Genomic DNA, 17,274 nt, shown 5'->3' with positions numbered 1-17,274 from the left:
TTACAATCGCCTACATTGTAGAGGGTGACTTTGCCTCCAAACCTAAACAGGAAGATGAGTAAAGCAAATGGTTACAGTGGGATGAAGAACGTGTGGTGTTGTTCACGGGTCTAAAAATCCTGTACCATTCATCTACCCTTACCTGGGCCCATAAAGACGGGAAATATTGGCATATTCCATGATGACTGATATGGGATGATCATGCTGGCCTCCAGTAATCTGTTTATAGTGTCATACTGGGGTCACCAGACCAGACCTTCACCAGGGTTCAGGGTGATGTGGACCTGGGCTGTGTCAACTAGATGGACATCATGTGGCGTGGTGGTCCAGATAGCAGAAGAAATGGAGTCTAAGAAACCTGGGGTTGTTCTTATTTTCTTCAATCAGTGATGAATAATAAGATTTATTCAGAGCTCACAAAATCCAGGACGACAGTTTAGTCACCAGTTTGGGCAAAAGACAAATTCTCAGTTTTGATGTTCAACAAACACATTTATTACAGAATTTTTAAACCATGTTTTACAATGAACATGTCACTTCCTTTTTGTCATCAGATCAAATCTGAATCAGCACACTGTTGAGACTAATTTTCTTTACTTTCCCTCCATGATTCTCTAAGACAAAATAAATGTCTATAAACCGACATTTTTAAATATTAAAAAAACAAACAAACAAAAAAACACCTGCTGCCATTCACTGGAGGGGCCTACAGCTAGTGGGAGGGGTCAGATTTCATTGGCCGTGCTGATTGGTCGGTACACTGGAAACGGTAACGCAGGAAGCGAACTCGCGGTTTGATGTGGAAGTCAGCAGGTATCCTCCAGTTCCACATTTTCTGTACCTGAACGAGAAACTAAGATTCAGTGAAAAGCTTCACATGAGAACAATAAAAATAAAAACATTCCGAACAAACATATTAATTAACACACGTTTTCAACATGTTCCAGCATGTGTTTGCAAAGCTTCTCTGTTGCATGCTACAATAGACGGTTTAAATAATGGATCATATTTTGGATCATTTTTATACCCTCTGGTATGAGTTAAAACACATAATGAATTTATGTGGGGGTTTTTACTATCTGGATCTGGAGGGACAGATCTAACACATCCAGTACTGATGCTGCAGGGTTTTCATGACCCTGACATAAGGTTCTTTTAAATAAAAATCAGTTTCAGGGTTTGATGAACATTGAATACAAAGAAAGTGTAAACTAAACAGGAAACATCAGACTGCTCAGGACATCTTCAGTGATAGAGAAAATGTATTAAATGAAATATTGTAAAGATTCGAGTCAAGAGTGTGATGATAACAAACCTTCAGGACCCTGACCAGATGGGTTGTACTGTTCAGTAACTGAACCTGCAGAGAACAAGCAGAACCAAGAAAAGAGAAAGAACAAGCCTTCAGCACCTGATCTCATATCAGATACAAACAGCAAAATATCCTTTAACCAAAAAATGGGACCCCAAACCGCATCCAGCACACCTTTGAACCTTCTGGGGCACAGATGCAAAGGAGAAAGTACACTTGGAGGGAAGAATTCTCTTCATCCAATCTGCAATTTATTTATTTATTTATTTTTTTACAAAAATACTGATATTAACAACCAAAGAAGAAACTTATCTTAGCATTAACCCAGGCTTGAAAAGCTTAAGCCCCTCCCCCTGAAGAAACTATGCAATCATTAGTCAGTGGTCTGATATACTAGATGTTTTTACCCTGAGGATGACAAAGATTTCTTACTTATTACCTCTGATGCTTTTATACAAAAATCACAAATACAGAATCCCCCCAATGTGTGTGTTTTTAACTACTTGGTAAGATTACAATTCCCCGCTAGTACATAGAAGCCATGGAATACATGGAATTTTCCAATATGGTGGCAATGTGGAAAAGAGCATATGCAGTCTTAGTCCTCTAGAGGGCATAGGTTTCCACGTGACATACAGGCTCTGTCCGTATTTCAGGTATGTGTTCTAAACCTTTTAAAGCTGTGAACATTTTTAAGACTTACCAGCCATCTGTGTGTGATCTGTCACAGCTGGAGGACCTGCAAAAGAAAAAAACGACACACACATTGTGTATTCAGTGGGTGTTGACACACCCACAAAGAGACACAGACCTACAGCAGAATAAGAACAGACACTCTGAAACATGAACTCAATCCCAGTCAGTCACAAACACTAAACCTCACAACTTGATCTTCTCCTGCGTTTGAATGTGAGTTTATTAACGGGAATGAGCCAGAACCTCGTGATAGACCACATGACACTGATCTACACCTTTCTCAGCGATGCTGCTTTGTTTCATGCTCACACTTTAAACTGCCGGATTTGTAAGAGTGTCTGTGCAGGTTCTCAGTCACCCAGGTCATCGTAATGGAAGGAGCTTGGAAAGAAAAGCGTCTGGACAGTGGGATACTCCCACTGGGTTTAAATCTGGGACTCTCCACAATTTGACCCTTAGAACTGAAGAAGCTTCTCGGATGAGAGGTGAAATGTCTTCAAGCAACTTAAAGAAGTCCAGATGCTTTTCTTTCCAAGCTCCTTAGACCTCACCCTTCAGAGGCGACAAAGGACATCTAGGGTTTTTTTTTTAAACAGCATCAATAAGCAAAGATCAAAGAAATGATCAAAACATGATCACTAAACCTTTTTTTTTTTTTTAACTTCGATTACTTCGATTAATTGCAGGCTCCCTCTAAGTGTATAAAGAGCATGTTGCATACTTGGCTTTGTGACAACCCTTGTGAGTTAGGGCAAGTTGCTGGAATTGGACTGTTTTTTTTTTTTAGGTGGGAATAGGTATAGTAGAACTTACTAGAGTCGAGAAGCCTTCCTGTATGATCTGTTGCAACTGAAACACACAGAACATACATCTGACCTTTGACCTCTCACCTGTCTGTTAATTAACTGTTAGTATATTGAAGGGAGATGGACATACCTGTATCTGTCCCAGAGAAGTCTGCTGTCATGGTAACCAGATCTGTGTGAGGGTGAATGCCTGAAACTGAATAAAGCAGAGGAGAATCAGACAGGAAAATGTAAACCTAGATATACAGACAAATGTACAGACAGGTGTACAGAAGCAGACAGATGCAAAGGCTGACCTACAGAAAGACAGGCAGATGTACAGATAGATTTACAGTCAGGCAGACAGAAAGACAGATGTAGAGACAGACGGCCATACACAAAGATATGCACACAAATGCACAAAGAGAACCAGGGACAACTGTAAAGACAAATGTAAAGATATGTGTACCTGGGTTATGTGTCTGTGTGACATCGACAGACGCAGTTTGGATCATAATGGATGGAGACTCTGTAACACATGATCATGTGACAGAAAGTGGATAACCCCCCTCTCCCACACCGGATTATGAACCAATGAGCTTCATAGTCATAGTAAGTAGTAGTACCTGTGACATCATGCCCGAATCCAAGACCTGAAGCTAGAAATAACAGAACACAGAGCTTCATCCATTACTAACACTGTTTATCAGTAAACAGCTTTTTTTGATCTGTTCACCTCACCTGTGAGATTGACGTTAATCCTGGTTACTGACTCTGCACCACCTGATGACATCATCAGCACATTTTTATTTATCACATTATTTCACTGATCATTTAAAATACAATCCTGATTCCAGATTAACGACTGGATAAGGTGACTCGGGTGTGGTTTCCAGTTATTCTGCACTTTGGCTGTTATCCTGTACTTCCTGTACGCCTTGTCTTTGACTGAAAATTGTATAACTTAAAATGTGAGGCTATTTTTGTAAGAAGTGTTCAAACCATTTAAAGAGCTTCATGTTGAGCAGTACCACTCCCTGACCTGGTGACGTAAACATTACATACTCCGGACTTTTAGCTTCTTTTAGCTCATAATGTTAACAGTTTACTAGTCTAACGATGGAACAATGGAGACACTGAATTCCAACATATAATCTGGTATAAATAATTAGCTTGATTAGACTGTACCTGTGATATCAGTATAAAGATCGCTGAAGGAAACCAGTTTTTCTGTCTCTGCTGCAGAAACACAAACAGCAAAGTTAAACTGCAGAAACAAATGTTGGCGATGAAGGTGGTGTGAGGAGTATCTAAGGGGGTGATCTGAGCCAGGAATCCTTCTGAACCCACTATCTGACTTTTCAACAAATGTCTTATGTTCACCTGTGTTCAAATGAAGAATCACTAAATTGATACAGAGGGCTTTTGCTTTTTGAAGATGAGGTAGTACTGTTGTTTTTTTCAGAACATGACCATTATCTTACACCAGGGCCAAGCTGAGAATCAGCACCTCCTTCTCTGAAGCCATGGTCCTCTGCGAGAAGATGGTGGATTACTCCCTCCGTGTTGCTGCTCCAAGTGAGGAAGTTAAGTATTTCAGGATCTTAATCTTGAGTGATGATTGAGATGGACCAGTGGATGAGTGCAATTGCAGTTCTCTTCCAAGTATCCTTATCACGGTAACGGGGGGGCATTCACACTTTAGCATCACCTATTAACTTAATCCCACTAATTGCATATCTTTGAACTGTGGGAAGAAGCGTGGGAAAAACATACAACCAGCCAAATGGTGGAGTCGAATGCAGGCAACAGTGCTAACCACCATACTACTGTGCTGCCCAGTAAGTAACATTCACAGATCATTTTCTGTGGAACAAGAGTCACGAGACCTTTGTTATTGATCAGATACAGCCAACACTACCACTTTTATGTAAACATACAGGGGAAACCCTGGGCTAATGTGACAGATAGTAAGTTTCATGTGAACGTTTATCCAGATCATAAATCTTATGGTAAGTGAATCCAGATAAGGGAAAGATACGTTCCTTCATAGCAACTGATCACAGTCAAGTAAGGCGGGTCTTTAATGTATTCTTTTGTTTTTCTTTTTTCCCCCCTTCACATATGACCTGTTGGAGTTTTTTCTTTTAAATTTTGCCTTTTGCAAACGCAGAGTGTATGAATAATGCCTGTTTCCAATTAAAGATGGGATTTTCTTCTTCCTTTTTTGGGGTCCTCTGTTCCATGATTCATTTATTTATGAAGAAAATCAAAGAGGTAATATATCTCATCTGGCCTGTGAGAGACTCTTAATTCTCAGGGAGGAACTGGAAGATACTGTTGAGGAGAATAATGTGTGGAGCTTAGCCTGCTGCTACCGTGAATGGGCAAATCATCGAGGTGGGTGACAGATGGATAGTCTGGTCTACTCAGGTGTGTTCTGTTGCAGATCTGAATGTTTTTATCGAAGTGAACTAAAATGGTGAACGTTTACCTCCATTTGTGTCTGTCAACAGGGTCTGTCGACCGTTTCCTAAACAACACAAAGTAAATTCAGAAAATCAAACAATAATTACATAGTTGAAGGTATTTTTATATGCAGTAAATTTAAGAGCATGAAGCTCTGAGGAATTACCATCAGTATCAGCTGAATCAGCTGCATCTGTGAGGACAAATACAGCACCAATATGAAATATGGTCAACAGATAATGAAGGATCGGGACTATTGATATTTTCCTTAGTTCAGGTGCCAGATAATGTGTCTTTTTTTAAATTTAAGTTTAGAAAAAAAAGAAACAACATTGAAAAGTCTACAGTGGAGCTGATGTAAAGTTTAAAACCTTTGGGATTACATTTATGCTAGTGTGAGATCACCTTTCTGGTCTCTGAGAGCTTCAATGTGCGTTGAGGATGAAGACACTGCCCCTGAAAAGGAAAAAGATGCTGTTTTACTTTACTAAATAAGAGATGAAGGAAAACTTCAGAGTAAAAGTTAATCTGGTTTTCAGAGTAAAAGTCTTTCCTCTCACAACCTGCAGAGTGGGAGGAGCCAGAGACAGAGCTGGGTAATGATTGGTCAGGTCCTGAACTCAGGAAAGTTTGATCTGGTCCTGGCTGATCAACGGTGGTATCAGAATGATGAACAAGATCTTCAATACCAGGAAACAGGAGGTAGGAAAGATTAACAAGCAAGGAAAGGAAACAGCAGAGATACAAACACAGATGCTGTGTTTGAACTGCCACTAGCAGCTACATAATGCTTTTGGCTGAATAAAAAATAATTGGACAGTTCAAAAACATCATGTGATATATTTGGATGACGTTAGTGGGGGAGGAGTCTGTACTCACCTGCAAGTGAGTTCAGACTGTTCTGATCTGCATGTGGAGTTGCTGTCACACCTGAACCAAAAGAAAAACATCAACCAGCGTGATTTGTCCAATTTCAGACATTATTAAATGAAGAGGAAGTCATACCTGAAGGCTCCAGGTGAGAGGGTGCTGTCATGTTACCTGTGATAATTCAGAAACAAAAAGCAAAACAATAATTAACACCAATATCAAACAATCAAAAAAGAACAAACAAACAACAACAACAACAAACCCTAAATCACATCAGAGCCCTTTCCCCCAGCTTTAGTAGTCATGGTTAAGTTCACTAATCAAAGAATCACTTTAAGTGTTTCAGAAAGAAATCAAACCTGGGATGTTAACGTGACCATCTGGACCGAAAGCATCACCACCTAAAAACACAGAAACATTCCACTACAATAAAATACAGAATTATGTTTATTGTGTTTCTTCTTGGCTCAGACATCTGACAGGTATACTGCAAAACGACATTAATGGCTTTTTATCTGTGTCTTGTCTTTATATCTCATGAAAGAGGCTCTCTTTTCATATGAAAATATCACCTGATCAGCAAAATGTTATATTCAGAGTTTTGGTTTGAATCAACCACATTGTCACTGTTTATTTTTATTTATTTTTATTATTTCCAGCATGTTTTGAGTGTAATAGAGATTCTCTGCCGTGGGAATATGTTTTATATGTGTGGTAAATCATACCATACTCACCAAATGAAGCACAAGCTGTGCACCACATTGTCACAAGAATGTGTTCATGTGATTATTTAGAAAATGTGTGAATATTGTTCTACTTGATTGTGATTTCCTGCTAAGTCTCATCGACGGCAAGAACACCTGTTCAACCAATCACATTCATTCACTCTGATCTGATTTCCATGTCTCCTTCATCAGGCTGTGGGACAGGAAGCCTTTTTTTTAATATATATAATTGTTTATTTTATTTTCACTTGCTACACACGGGACAGACATGACTGGGGGAAAGAAAAGGGAGAATGAAAGAGAGGTAGGGGAAGAGCGAACAGCGGGGAAGAGGAACAGTGATAAAGGGCAAAAAACAAAACAAACAAAACAAACAGACAAAAAATACATATATCAAACAAGCAAAAAAAGGAGAGCAATATAAGCTACCTGCATTTAGCTACCTGCCAGAGAGCAGCAGGTAGCAGGAAGCCTTAATAGATCCAATTTATATCTCACAACTAAGGTGCAGCTGTCACCGAGATGTATTTTGTTTTTTTCTTTATAATTGGTCTTATTCTGATTTTAGTGTTTACTTGTGAGTGTGGTTCTGATTATATTTGCATGATTTTATTCTGATATTTGTATTGCATGTTTTTAGTGTTTTTTTTTTTTTTTTTGCATGCTATTGTTTTAATTCACTGTGGACTCTGGACAGTTAGCAAATAGCAGGCGTCTGTTGAGGTGTGGGTGTGGCCTATCAGCTGGGGAAAGGACTTGTTTAAAGAAAGTTGGCTGAGCAAGGGGAAGGGCCAGATATGACATGGCTATTAGCCAGGTCAGACGATGGTTCTGGCCAGTATGTTTATTTACAGGGCGAAGCAGCGAGCGAGAGACTCGAGTGCGGAGTGCAAGCTGGGTTGTGATGTGGGGTGCCCAGTGGAGGGATGAGGTGGTCCCCACTTCAGAAGAGGAATTCCTCTGTTTAACTTTTACATATAAGGAACATTGGTATTGGGTTGTAGGACAATTGAATTGCTGGACTGTGTGGGATTTTACTGTACAAAGAACATTTTATTGTAGTTTTAAGAATTGTTTTTATTTGTTCTTGGGGGATTTTAGGGTACCAAGAACATTTTATTGCATACAGAAATAAACAGCAGCATTGACCATACTCATAGGTAAAATAATTAGCTGTCATTAAAATATTTTACTGCTCTGTGACATACATCCCCATCTTGCTCTATGTGATATTTTTATATTCTTCCTTGACGTTTTAATCATCATCATCATCATCATCTGATAATGTGTCACTCACAAATGACCATGATCTGTGAAATAACCCATTTTGTCTGAGGGCTCTCAGGGAGTGAAGCAGAGAGCCTGGCCTAACAAAGAAGACTAATAATCTGATAATCATTATCTCTGACTGGGGTTTAAGGTTTTATTGAGCCCGCTACTGCAGAGAAAGCCTGTTTGTGTTGAAACTCGCCACATCCCTCTGTGAGTCAGAGCTGGAGCAAAAGACCAAAAGAGTCAGTGTGTATCTGGAATGACCTCAGATTTTATCATCAAATCAAGCTTCAGATTTAAGAAAATTATTGGTTTGTAAAATGAGAGCAGCTGAACTTACCCATCATGCCAAGCAGGAAGTCATGGCTAGATGGCTCTATGGATCCTAAAGGAGAAAAAGTCAATGACAGCTGCTGAGAGATTCCTCCTTAAAGCCATAGAAGTGTGCTTTGCCTTTGTAGCACTTAAAAATCTGACTTGGATCTGATGAAGTAAAAGTGATGTCACAGACACCTCACCTGGACACTCACCTGTAAGACCCAGGTGAGAAACGTCACCCTGAAAGAATCCCACAGCATCTGGAAAAGAGAGTTGAACTTAATGTCTCTGAGCTTCTTAAAAAATAGGTTTCACCTGTCTCCCTTGTAGCCCCTCTCCATACCGCATTACCTGTCTGACTGCCAACTCCACCCCCTCCTCCTCCATTCAGGAGCTTCTGTCCATTACCTCGAAAAAACAAAACAAAACAAGAATTGATAATTTTTTGAAGAGATTGTAAGATCTTTCGTCTGGACTGCTTTAAGTTGCTTGAAGATGTTTCACCTCTCATCCGAGAAGCTTATTCTGTTCTAGAGTCAAATGGTGGAGAGTCCCAGGTTTAAGCCCTGTGGGTGTTTCCCCATGAGAGGGACAATGGCATCTAAAGGACAAAGGTCACTCTTTCAAAGATGCCAATGCCATCTATGTCCACTGTGAACGACCATCCTTGAACAGAGGCGGTGGGTTACGACACCAACTGTCTACCATCTATAATCCAGATCGCTTCCCAGACGCCTTAACGCCCACTCACGTCCTTGGCCATTTGACCTCAGGAAATCACATAATAGGATGGAGCTTGGTTTCACAATGAGCTCACCAAAAACCTTGGCTGATTGTGACCTACACCCGTTTTCACACCTTGGTTTGTGTGATTAGGTAGAGGATCAATAGGGGGTCTGTTGTCCTTCTTGGGGGGACACTCCCACAGGGCTTAAATCTGGGGCTCTCCACCATTTGACCCAAGAACTGAAGAAGCTTCTCGGATGAGAGGTGAAACCTCTTCAAGGAAACTTAAAGAAGTCCAGATGCTTTTCTTTCCAAGCTCCTTAGACTACAATGAACTGAGAATCTTCACAGACATATTGAAAGGTCTTCAACTCAATGATCTATTGATTGGTCTCTGTTTGAGGGATTTGAAAGCTACTTACTGTTGGTCTCTGAGCCAGCTCCTGCAGAACCTGCAGACAAAGACCAGGTTTAAAGATGTGAAGCTTTCTATGCTAAAGGGCTCGTACAGTCAGCTGTTGTGCTGAGCTTAATGAATCAATAATTCTCAAAATGCCAGCAGAGTAATAATTGGACTTACCATTTGTTTCTGTGTGAGATAAAGCAGAGGAATGCTTGTCTCCTTAAAACACAGAAATCATCGATTAACACACCTTCTCATTTAATGGACTTTCTTTATTTTTACTATTTTTGCCTTGTAGATACATACTGAAGACATCAAATATGTGAAGCAAGACATATGGAATTATTAAGCAAAGAAAAAAATGATAAATAACTCTAAATATGTCTTATAGTTTAGATTCCTTTGCTTTGTTGACAGTGCTGCAAACCCTTGGCCTTCTCTCAGTGAGCTTCATGAGTAGTCACCTGATATGGGTTTCACTTCACAGGTGTGCCTCGTCAGGGTTTATTTGTGGCATTTATTGCCTTCTTAATGGGGTTGGGACATTCAGTCATGTTATGCAGCACCTCAGATAAATGCCCACAGTTCCAGAAGCAGACACATCTCTACATCAACTGTTCAGAGGAGACTGTACAAATGAGGTCTTTATGGTCAACAAGCTGCTAAGAAACCACTACTAAGGAAAAGCAACAAGCAGAAAAGATTTGTTTCAGGTCATGAAACACAAGGAATGGACATCAGATGTGTAGAAATCTGCTTTCCTTTGATGAGTCCAAATTTTAGATCTTTAGTTCCACCCGCTGTGAAAGGATGCTCTCTACTACTACTACATGGTTACCACCATGAAGGAAGAGGTGTGATGGTGTGGTGGTGAACCGACCAAAATGACTCCAAGACCGCAGCAACGACTCATTCAAGAGGTCATAAGACCCCAGAACAACTTTCAAAGAACTTCAGGCTTCACGTGCCACAGTTAAGGTTCATGACTCTACAAGACGGGGAAAAAAGAGAGTTCCGAGATGATAACCTCTGCTCACAAATACTGTGGATTAATGAGACAAAAGTTGAACCTTTTGGAAAGGTGTATGTCCAGTACATCTGGCATAAAAGTAACAGAATTTCAGAGAATGAACATCACGCCAACAGTAAAATATGATGCCGGTATGGTGATGGTCTGGGACTGCTTACTGCCTCAGGACCTGGAAGACTTGCTGTGGTAAATGGAACAATGAATTCAGCTGTCTACCAAAACGACCTGAAGGAGGATGTCTGGCCATCTGCTTGTGATCTCAAGCCGAAGTGCAGTTGGGTTCTGCAGCAGGATAATGATCCAAAACACACCAGCAAATCCACCTCTGAATGGCTTAAGAAAAATAAAGCGAAGACTTTAGAGGGGCCTAGTCAAATTTCTGACCTGAATCTGGTTGAGATGAGGGGTGACCTTAAAAAGGTGGTTCAGGCTTGAAAACCCTTCACTGTGGGTGAATTACAACAATTCTGCAAAGATGAGAGGGAAGTCCTCCACAGCATTTATTTCCAGTTATCGCAAACACTAGACTGCAGTTATTACTGCTTAGGTTTTTCCAACCAGTTATTAGGTTTAGGGGGTAATCACTTTTTCACACAGAGCCACATAGGCTTGGATTTGTTTCCCCCTAATGATAAACACCTTAATTCTTGTGTTTACGTTTTTGTAATGTCATGATGCCATTTGATGATGATTTCAGTGTTTTGACATGAAGTTTTGTTCCATCCAAATGCATACAGGTCGCATATAGTTATTGACTGCACCCTGTTTGTTCTTCAAAATAAAAGTCCACATATCTGCCATTTTTTAAAAAGCCCAGGCTGTTTACCTGCAGAATGGATCAAAGCTGTGGAAACATCAGAGATCTCAGCTGCTGCAGAACCTGTAACAACAGGAGCAGTTTTAGCTTCTAAATACAAAAAAAGTAAAATGGTCAGATGTTCAAAGCCCTTACAGACCGTGCAATGAACTTATGTCTTGAGCACAGGAAGCATTGTCTAACACTTCCATGTGAGAATGTTTCCAGTAATGGTGGCCAAGTGTGTATCAGAGCAAGACAAAGAGATCCTGGCCATGAATTCTGAGTAGAAAAAAACAACTGGTGTTGCAATATTAGTATTGAAAAATCCCAACACAGGATTGTAGAGAACCACTGATGGTGAGTACAGCCCAATTACATTCTGGATGATGGTGAAATGGTGTGGCCAGCCATGCGATTGGATTGTGGGAGATCTCTGAAGGGCTGAGTCAAGCTATTCCTTGGGATTCAGATGTTTTATTAGTCCTATCCGGGTAGTAGATGGGTAGTTGTGCTTTAAAGCACTGCTTTGAAGGGACACACACGTCCTTACAGGCACTGCTTTTTGGGTCACAAGGAACGTTAAAAGACAATTCAGACTGGACTTCTGTCATTCTACAACAGGAAGACTTTATTTTGTTTTATTAATTTCATTTAATTTCATTTCTCCTTTTATTTTGTTTGTTTTACACCTATGAAGAGCAGGTGTTATTTTCCAGGTTGTGTGACTGTGTACTGTGTATTGTTTATGAGCTTTCCTAAGGTAACAAGTTCCCAGTTGTTCACTTCAGTGATGACTTTTTTCCTGAGACCCTAAAATCAAAACCTCCTTCCAAACCTACGTAGATATTTGGAGTCTGTGTTGAAATTGATATTGCAGTACAATAAGAGGTGGCTGTAGCTCAGGAGATAGAGCAGGTCACCTACTAATAGGGAGCTTGGTCGTTTGAGCCTTGTCTGATCCAGTCTGCATGCAAATACAGGCCAAAGACATTTGCCAAGATATTAACCCCACTTGAGAGCAACCAAGAGTATAAATATGTGTGAATGTTAGATAGAAACACTTACATAGGAATAGCATAAGTAAAAAGTGCTTATGAGAATGGATGAATGGGACAAGTTGTAGAACCTGCTTTGTGCTCAGAGTAGAAAAACGCTATAGAATCCATCTAATCTTTACTGGTCCTGAGTAGAGGCACTACACTGTATTGATGTAGCAAAATGACTGGATAGTTCAACCGTTGTAAAGAGGTATTAAATTGCCACACAGATTTCTGTGCGATCCTTTAAGTAGGGAGTGTTTCCACTGATGAGACTGTAACCTAACAAAAGTCAGAGAAGTGATCAGAGCAGAGTGACTGAAATCTGATTACCATTCAAATCAAACATTTTACTGTCTAAGATGTTCATATTTGTCATCGCGTTTCTCTCTGGATGAGATTCACCTGGTTTACCTGCTGAGCTTCCGGCTGTTCCTTCATGTGTTCTTCCCCCTGCTGTTTGACCACTGGAAGCTGAAAATAAACATCATTTTTAAACAAGTATATTTGCTCTCAGACCGTAGAGTTAGAATGGAAGTAGAATAGAAGGCAGAGCCTTCTGCTTTCAGGCCCCTCTTCTGTGAAACCAGCAACCAGTTTGGATTCAGGAGACAGACACCCTGTCTATTTTTAAGATTAGGCTTAAAACTTTCCTCTTTGATAATGGAAATAGTCAGTTGAGCCTGACTGCTAGTTATGTTATAATAGCCTCAGATTGCTGGGGGCTTCCCATGATGCAGTTTCTGGGATTTGACGTTGAGTGTTTTTTCTAATGATAACTGTCAGGGTGTACAGCAGGCTCTGAGAAAAACAGTAAACCGTCATGAATTTTCAACTCTTACTTATTTTGTTTCGTGAACCTTAGTTTAACAACTAAATGTCAGAGAAGCTCTGTTTTCTATGACTACACAAGGTCCCAAAGCCAAAAGCCTAACACAGAACACAGAAATATCAGTAATATTTCAATCAAATAAGAGAATGTCTCTCAATAAAGTTGGGATAGACTCTGATAAGCTATCAGCATTCTGTACTTTTCTCTAACATCTTCAAGAAACTATACATTTAGCTGAACTTACCACTTAGATCCTGAATGTCAGAGGAGACACCTGCAGAGAAAATACACCTGAGTCAAACCACGCATGTCACCAAAAACTCATCTTCATGTTTTCTTGCTGAAAAACACATTTATAATCTTTACTTCCATAAAAAAGAAGCACGATTTTATCATAAAACATTTACATTTCTTCCTCAATATTCGCTTGTGTGAAATACAAAAACTAAATATTATTTTTCAGTACTTTCTAACATAATGGTGATTTCATATTTCTTTTAAAAATGAACAGTCTGGGAGCGCTAGTTTGGCTCAATGCATGGAGCGGGCAACCACATGCCATACTACTGAGAGCTGGCCTGGGTTTGAGTCCGACCCGCGGCCACATGCCTTCTTCCTTCTCTCTCTGCTCCTGCCTTCCTGTCTTCTCTTCACTGTGTTTATCAAATAAAGCTAAAAAATGAACAGGCAGTAGATTATTACAGTTAGCTGAAATTAGACTGTACACAGCTACATATGAATATAAGAAACACAAACTAAGAGTTTTAGTCTCTCAAAGACTGCAGAGACTTCACTTCTTGTGTTTAGTAACATATTTGCTACTTTTGCTTTTGCAGAGTTTGTCCTGTACGTGATGCCGTGGTTCTGGACATCCTGCAGTAACCTGAGGAGCTCAGGAAGTGGACTAGACCCATTCAGGGTAATCCTGGTCTGAAAAGCAGCCAGTTAATCTGGATTAAACCTGAGACCAGTTGGAACAAACAAAAAAACTATTCAGGAAGGAAAAACCTGATCAGGTCTACTCACCTGAACCCCCAGCAGCCCCCACTGCCACCACCGTTGCCGTGGTGGTCCGCTGCCCACCAAATGCTCCTGCAGGAGGGGGAGGAGCAAACTGTCAGGTGTTCGGCATGAATGAAGCTTGTGTTTCCAGATATTATTATAAACCTAAAGGCATCATTTGAGCTTCATTCTGTGACACATTTAGATAAGACTGAAAAACATATATTACACACAGATTTTTAAAGAGATGTTTATAAGGTTCTCACGTCACGTTCATTTAAACAACAGTCTGATGTTTGAACTTTTCATTTCTTTGTGTTTATGCAGGTTTATAAGATAATACTACAGGGCAAAGGTCACAGTGTGTTTTGCCTCTCACCCTCAATCTTATCTTGACTCTTGGAGTCATCATCATCTGGAAAGAGAAGACATCCAACATTTATGTCTAATTAGAAGTTTTAAACAAATGTCACACTTCTCTGTTTTAGTGTCTTTTTATTTCTGCTCTGACTTTTGACCTCTGACTCCTTCTACCTTTCCCCTATGCGCGTATGTCACCTAGCTTAGCATTAACACATGTGCTGCACTCACTGCTTCACGAAGATTTATGATTTCTAATATTTCATTTACTGGACAGAGGCCACGCATCCTACAGGAGTTACACTGAAATTAATTAATTTAGTCAAACACAAACAAATTAACAATAAACAAAGAAAACCTATATTATCTTGACCCGGATGTAGTGATTTGTGTCAGTAAAAACATTTTAGTACACAAATGAGAGATAGGTGATGTTCTGAGGACTGAGTACTGTGAAAAAGCTGTTGGATTTTGTCATTTTTCCCTCAAAAACAGCAAACACCACCTTCTCCAAACCTTCACTGTCAGCCCTACAGTCTCACACCCACTCTACTTTGAACAGGGACCCGAAGAGGGGTCATTGAGAATGTCTCACACACATTTACTCACCCAAACAAACCCCAAGAACCAACACCAGGTAATATTTGGCAAACACTGATTACCTAAGGTTATGTCATGGTTATATAGTGTTTCATTAATAAAGAAAGAATCTCACTGCCTGAAGAGTTATTTTAAAAAGCTTTGTGACTGAAATGTGTGACATGTTTGTGTCTTTATGATAAGTTTAAACCGGTTTGAAAAGATCACAGACGATGATGCTGTTGTTCACTCTGAGGTTTGTGTGAGGGTCAGGTTCCATTCGTGTGACCTCAGTTTGGTTTCATTTTGTCATCAGTATAAACTCTGAGTTTATGCTTCATGAACAATTTGACACGAATCTGCTTTTCACGATAAAAGCTGGCTTCTCTCACACACACAAGGCCTACCCTCCTCCTCCTCGGACACCTCCCCCTCCTCTGTGGCCTCAACCTCCACCTCCTCCAGCTCCTTCTCTGGAAGACACACAGAAAGTCTTCTCTCCAAACAGAAATAATAAAATGAAATAAGATACAAAACATAGCTTCTCTTTTTTTTACCCTCCAAGGGAGCGGTAGAAACTGCTGTTGTCAAAAAGACGGCCATGGACATGATCAATAGATTTCTGTTGTGACAGAGGAGATTAATCAGTACTGACCAACACTGTCAGAATCAGCCTCACATACACTCATCAATAAGATACAGGGACAATACAATAATCAGCACCAATAAACCTCATCAATGATCATTAGTAATGAGTTCATTTCTGCTGAAATCAATCAATACACAAACCGCTGTCAATATAATCAATACCATCACCACGTGGAATGAGGATGGCTGAACTCTGATTGGATCAAAAAACAAGAAACTTTTTTAGTGATCTGATTGGACAAATGAGCTGACAGTCAAAAACAGTCAGTAATAATCTGCATCCAGTCAGGATGAAGTAATACCAATGATTTCATGAAGCACAGCAGAACTGCAAAAGTACTAAAGTATTACAACACCGACATGCAGCAGTGTTTGTTGTATAGTGCAGTTATAGTAGCACTAGCACAAGTCATATGAGTAACAGCAGTCTTCACAGTATAAAGTGTATTATTATTAGTAGTTGTAATAGTAGACTATTAATACTACTGCAGTAAAAATGCGGTGGTATTATTAGTGTTAGCAGTATAATGGTTGTGGCAATAGAAGCAGTTTAAAATGCAGTAGCATTAGTAGTTTTATCAATGTTAAGTGCATTATTATTATTATTATTATTAATATTATTAATACTATTGTTAGTAGCAGTAGTATCAAAAATATATAGTGCAGTAGAAACAGTTTTGGTAGTACAAGCACAGGAGGATAACAGTATAACAAGAATAAAATGAAGGAGTAGTCATCAATAGCTTTGTGTAGAGCAGTATTATTATTTTAAAATGCAGTAATATTAGTAGTATCACTCATGCTGGTATCTTTAGCAGTACATAGAGTAACATTTGTAGTAATAGTAGTATTGCAAATACTCACGCTGGCAGCATGTTGCTGTGTGACAGGTGTGTGCTGAGCTAAAGAGACGCACCTGAAGAGCTGCAGCTCCTCCTTCAACCACTCGTATTTATACTCAGACAGGAAGGGAGGGGCTGCTCATGCTATCTATGAAAATACTGCAAATACGACTGAGACTAAAACTACTAGATCATGTACTGGTTCTTATATGAATGTTACGTTCCTGGTCCTCACTGGCCCTGAAATCCATCCCATTTTGCACTGGAGTAGGGTTCAACAGCAGGTGACCCATCCTAACCAGGTGATGTTCAGGTCTGCCCCTGGAGGTTACCTTAGATTAGACAGGTAGAAATTGTTGCTAACTTCCAGTCAAACATATTGATTACACAATCAAGTGAAAACAAGTGAACTGTAACTACTGTGACTCATGTGACCTGCTGGTCACCTGTTACCTGCAAAACCCACCTTCAAATCACTCCACTACATCTCAGGCTTGTTAGTTACTCTGAAGTCTGTGTTTGTGTTAACTGGCAGCTATAATGAGCCAATCAGAGCTTTGTAGGCAGGG

General features: G+C 39.9%; 1 protein-coding gene across 5 annotated transcripts; it reads right to left on the bottom strand.

Annotated features, from left to right (window-relative positions):
- Positions 1-458: 458 nt before the first annotated feature.
- On the bottom strand, positions 459-16,995 carry LOC308384121 (uncharacterized protein). 5 transcript variants are annotated; one of them, XM_080862478.1, is made up of 29 exons: positions 16,728-16,989; positions 15,773-15,837; positions 15,623-15,688; positions 14,656-14,691; positions 14,301-14,366; positions 13,519-13,548; positions 12,848-12,916; positions 11,433-11,486; positions 9,754-9,795; positions 9,596-9,625; positions 8,799-8,855; positions 8,660-8,707; positions 8,470-8,514; positions 6,492-6,533; positions 6,268-6,303; positions 6,142-6,192; positions 5,826-5,942; positions 5,668-5,718; positions 5,429-5,455; positions 5,288-5,326; positions 3,982-4,032; positions 3,535-3,576; positions 3,420-3,452; positions 3,263-3,322; positions 2,945-3,010; positions 2,822-2,857; positions 2,016-2,051; positions 1,316-1,360; positions 459-841 (listed from the first exon to the last, which is right to left on the bottom strand). In XM_080862478.1, exons 1-29 carry the CDS (start codon positions 16,736-16,738, stop codon positions 807-809), a joined length of 1,386 nt encoding a protein of 461 aa, XP_080718604.1. In that variant the 5' UTR covers positions 16,739-16,989; the 3' UTR covers positions 459-806. The 5 variants fall into 5 exon arrangements, with proteins under 5 accessions (XP_080718604.1, XP_080718607.1, XP_080718608.1 ...); XM_080862479.1 differs by having other exon boundaries at positions 460-841; positions 12,857-12,916; positions 16,728-16,979; XM_080862481.1 differs by lacking the exon at positions 6,268-6,303 and having other exon boundaries at positions 16,728-16,995.
- Positions 16,996-17,274: the final 279 nt, after the last annotated feature.

The sequence above is a fragment of the Rhamphochromis sp. 'chilingali' genome (assembly GCF_963969265.1).
Source record: "Rhamphochromis sp. 'chilingali' genome assembly, chromosome: 17".
NCBI lineage: Eukaryota > Metazoa > Chordata > Actinopteri > Cichliformes > Cichlidae > Rhamphochromis > Rhamphochromis sp. 'chilingali'.
Note: the sequence above shows the minus strand (reverse complement) of the source record. Positions and strands in the feature narration are given on the sequence as shown.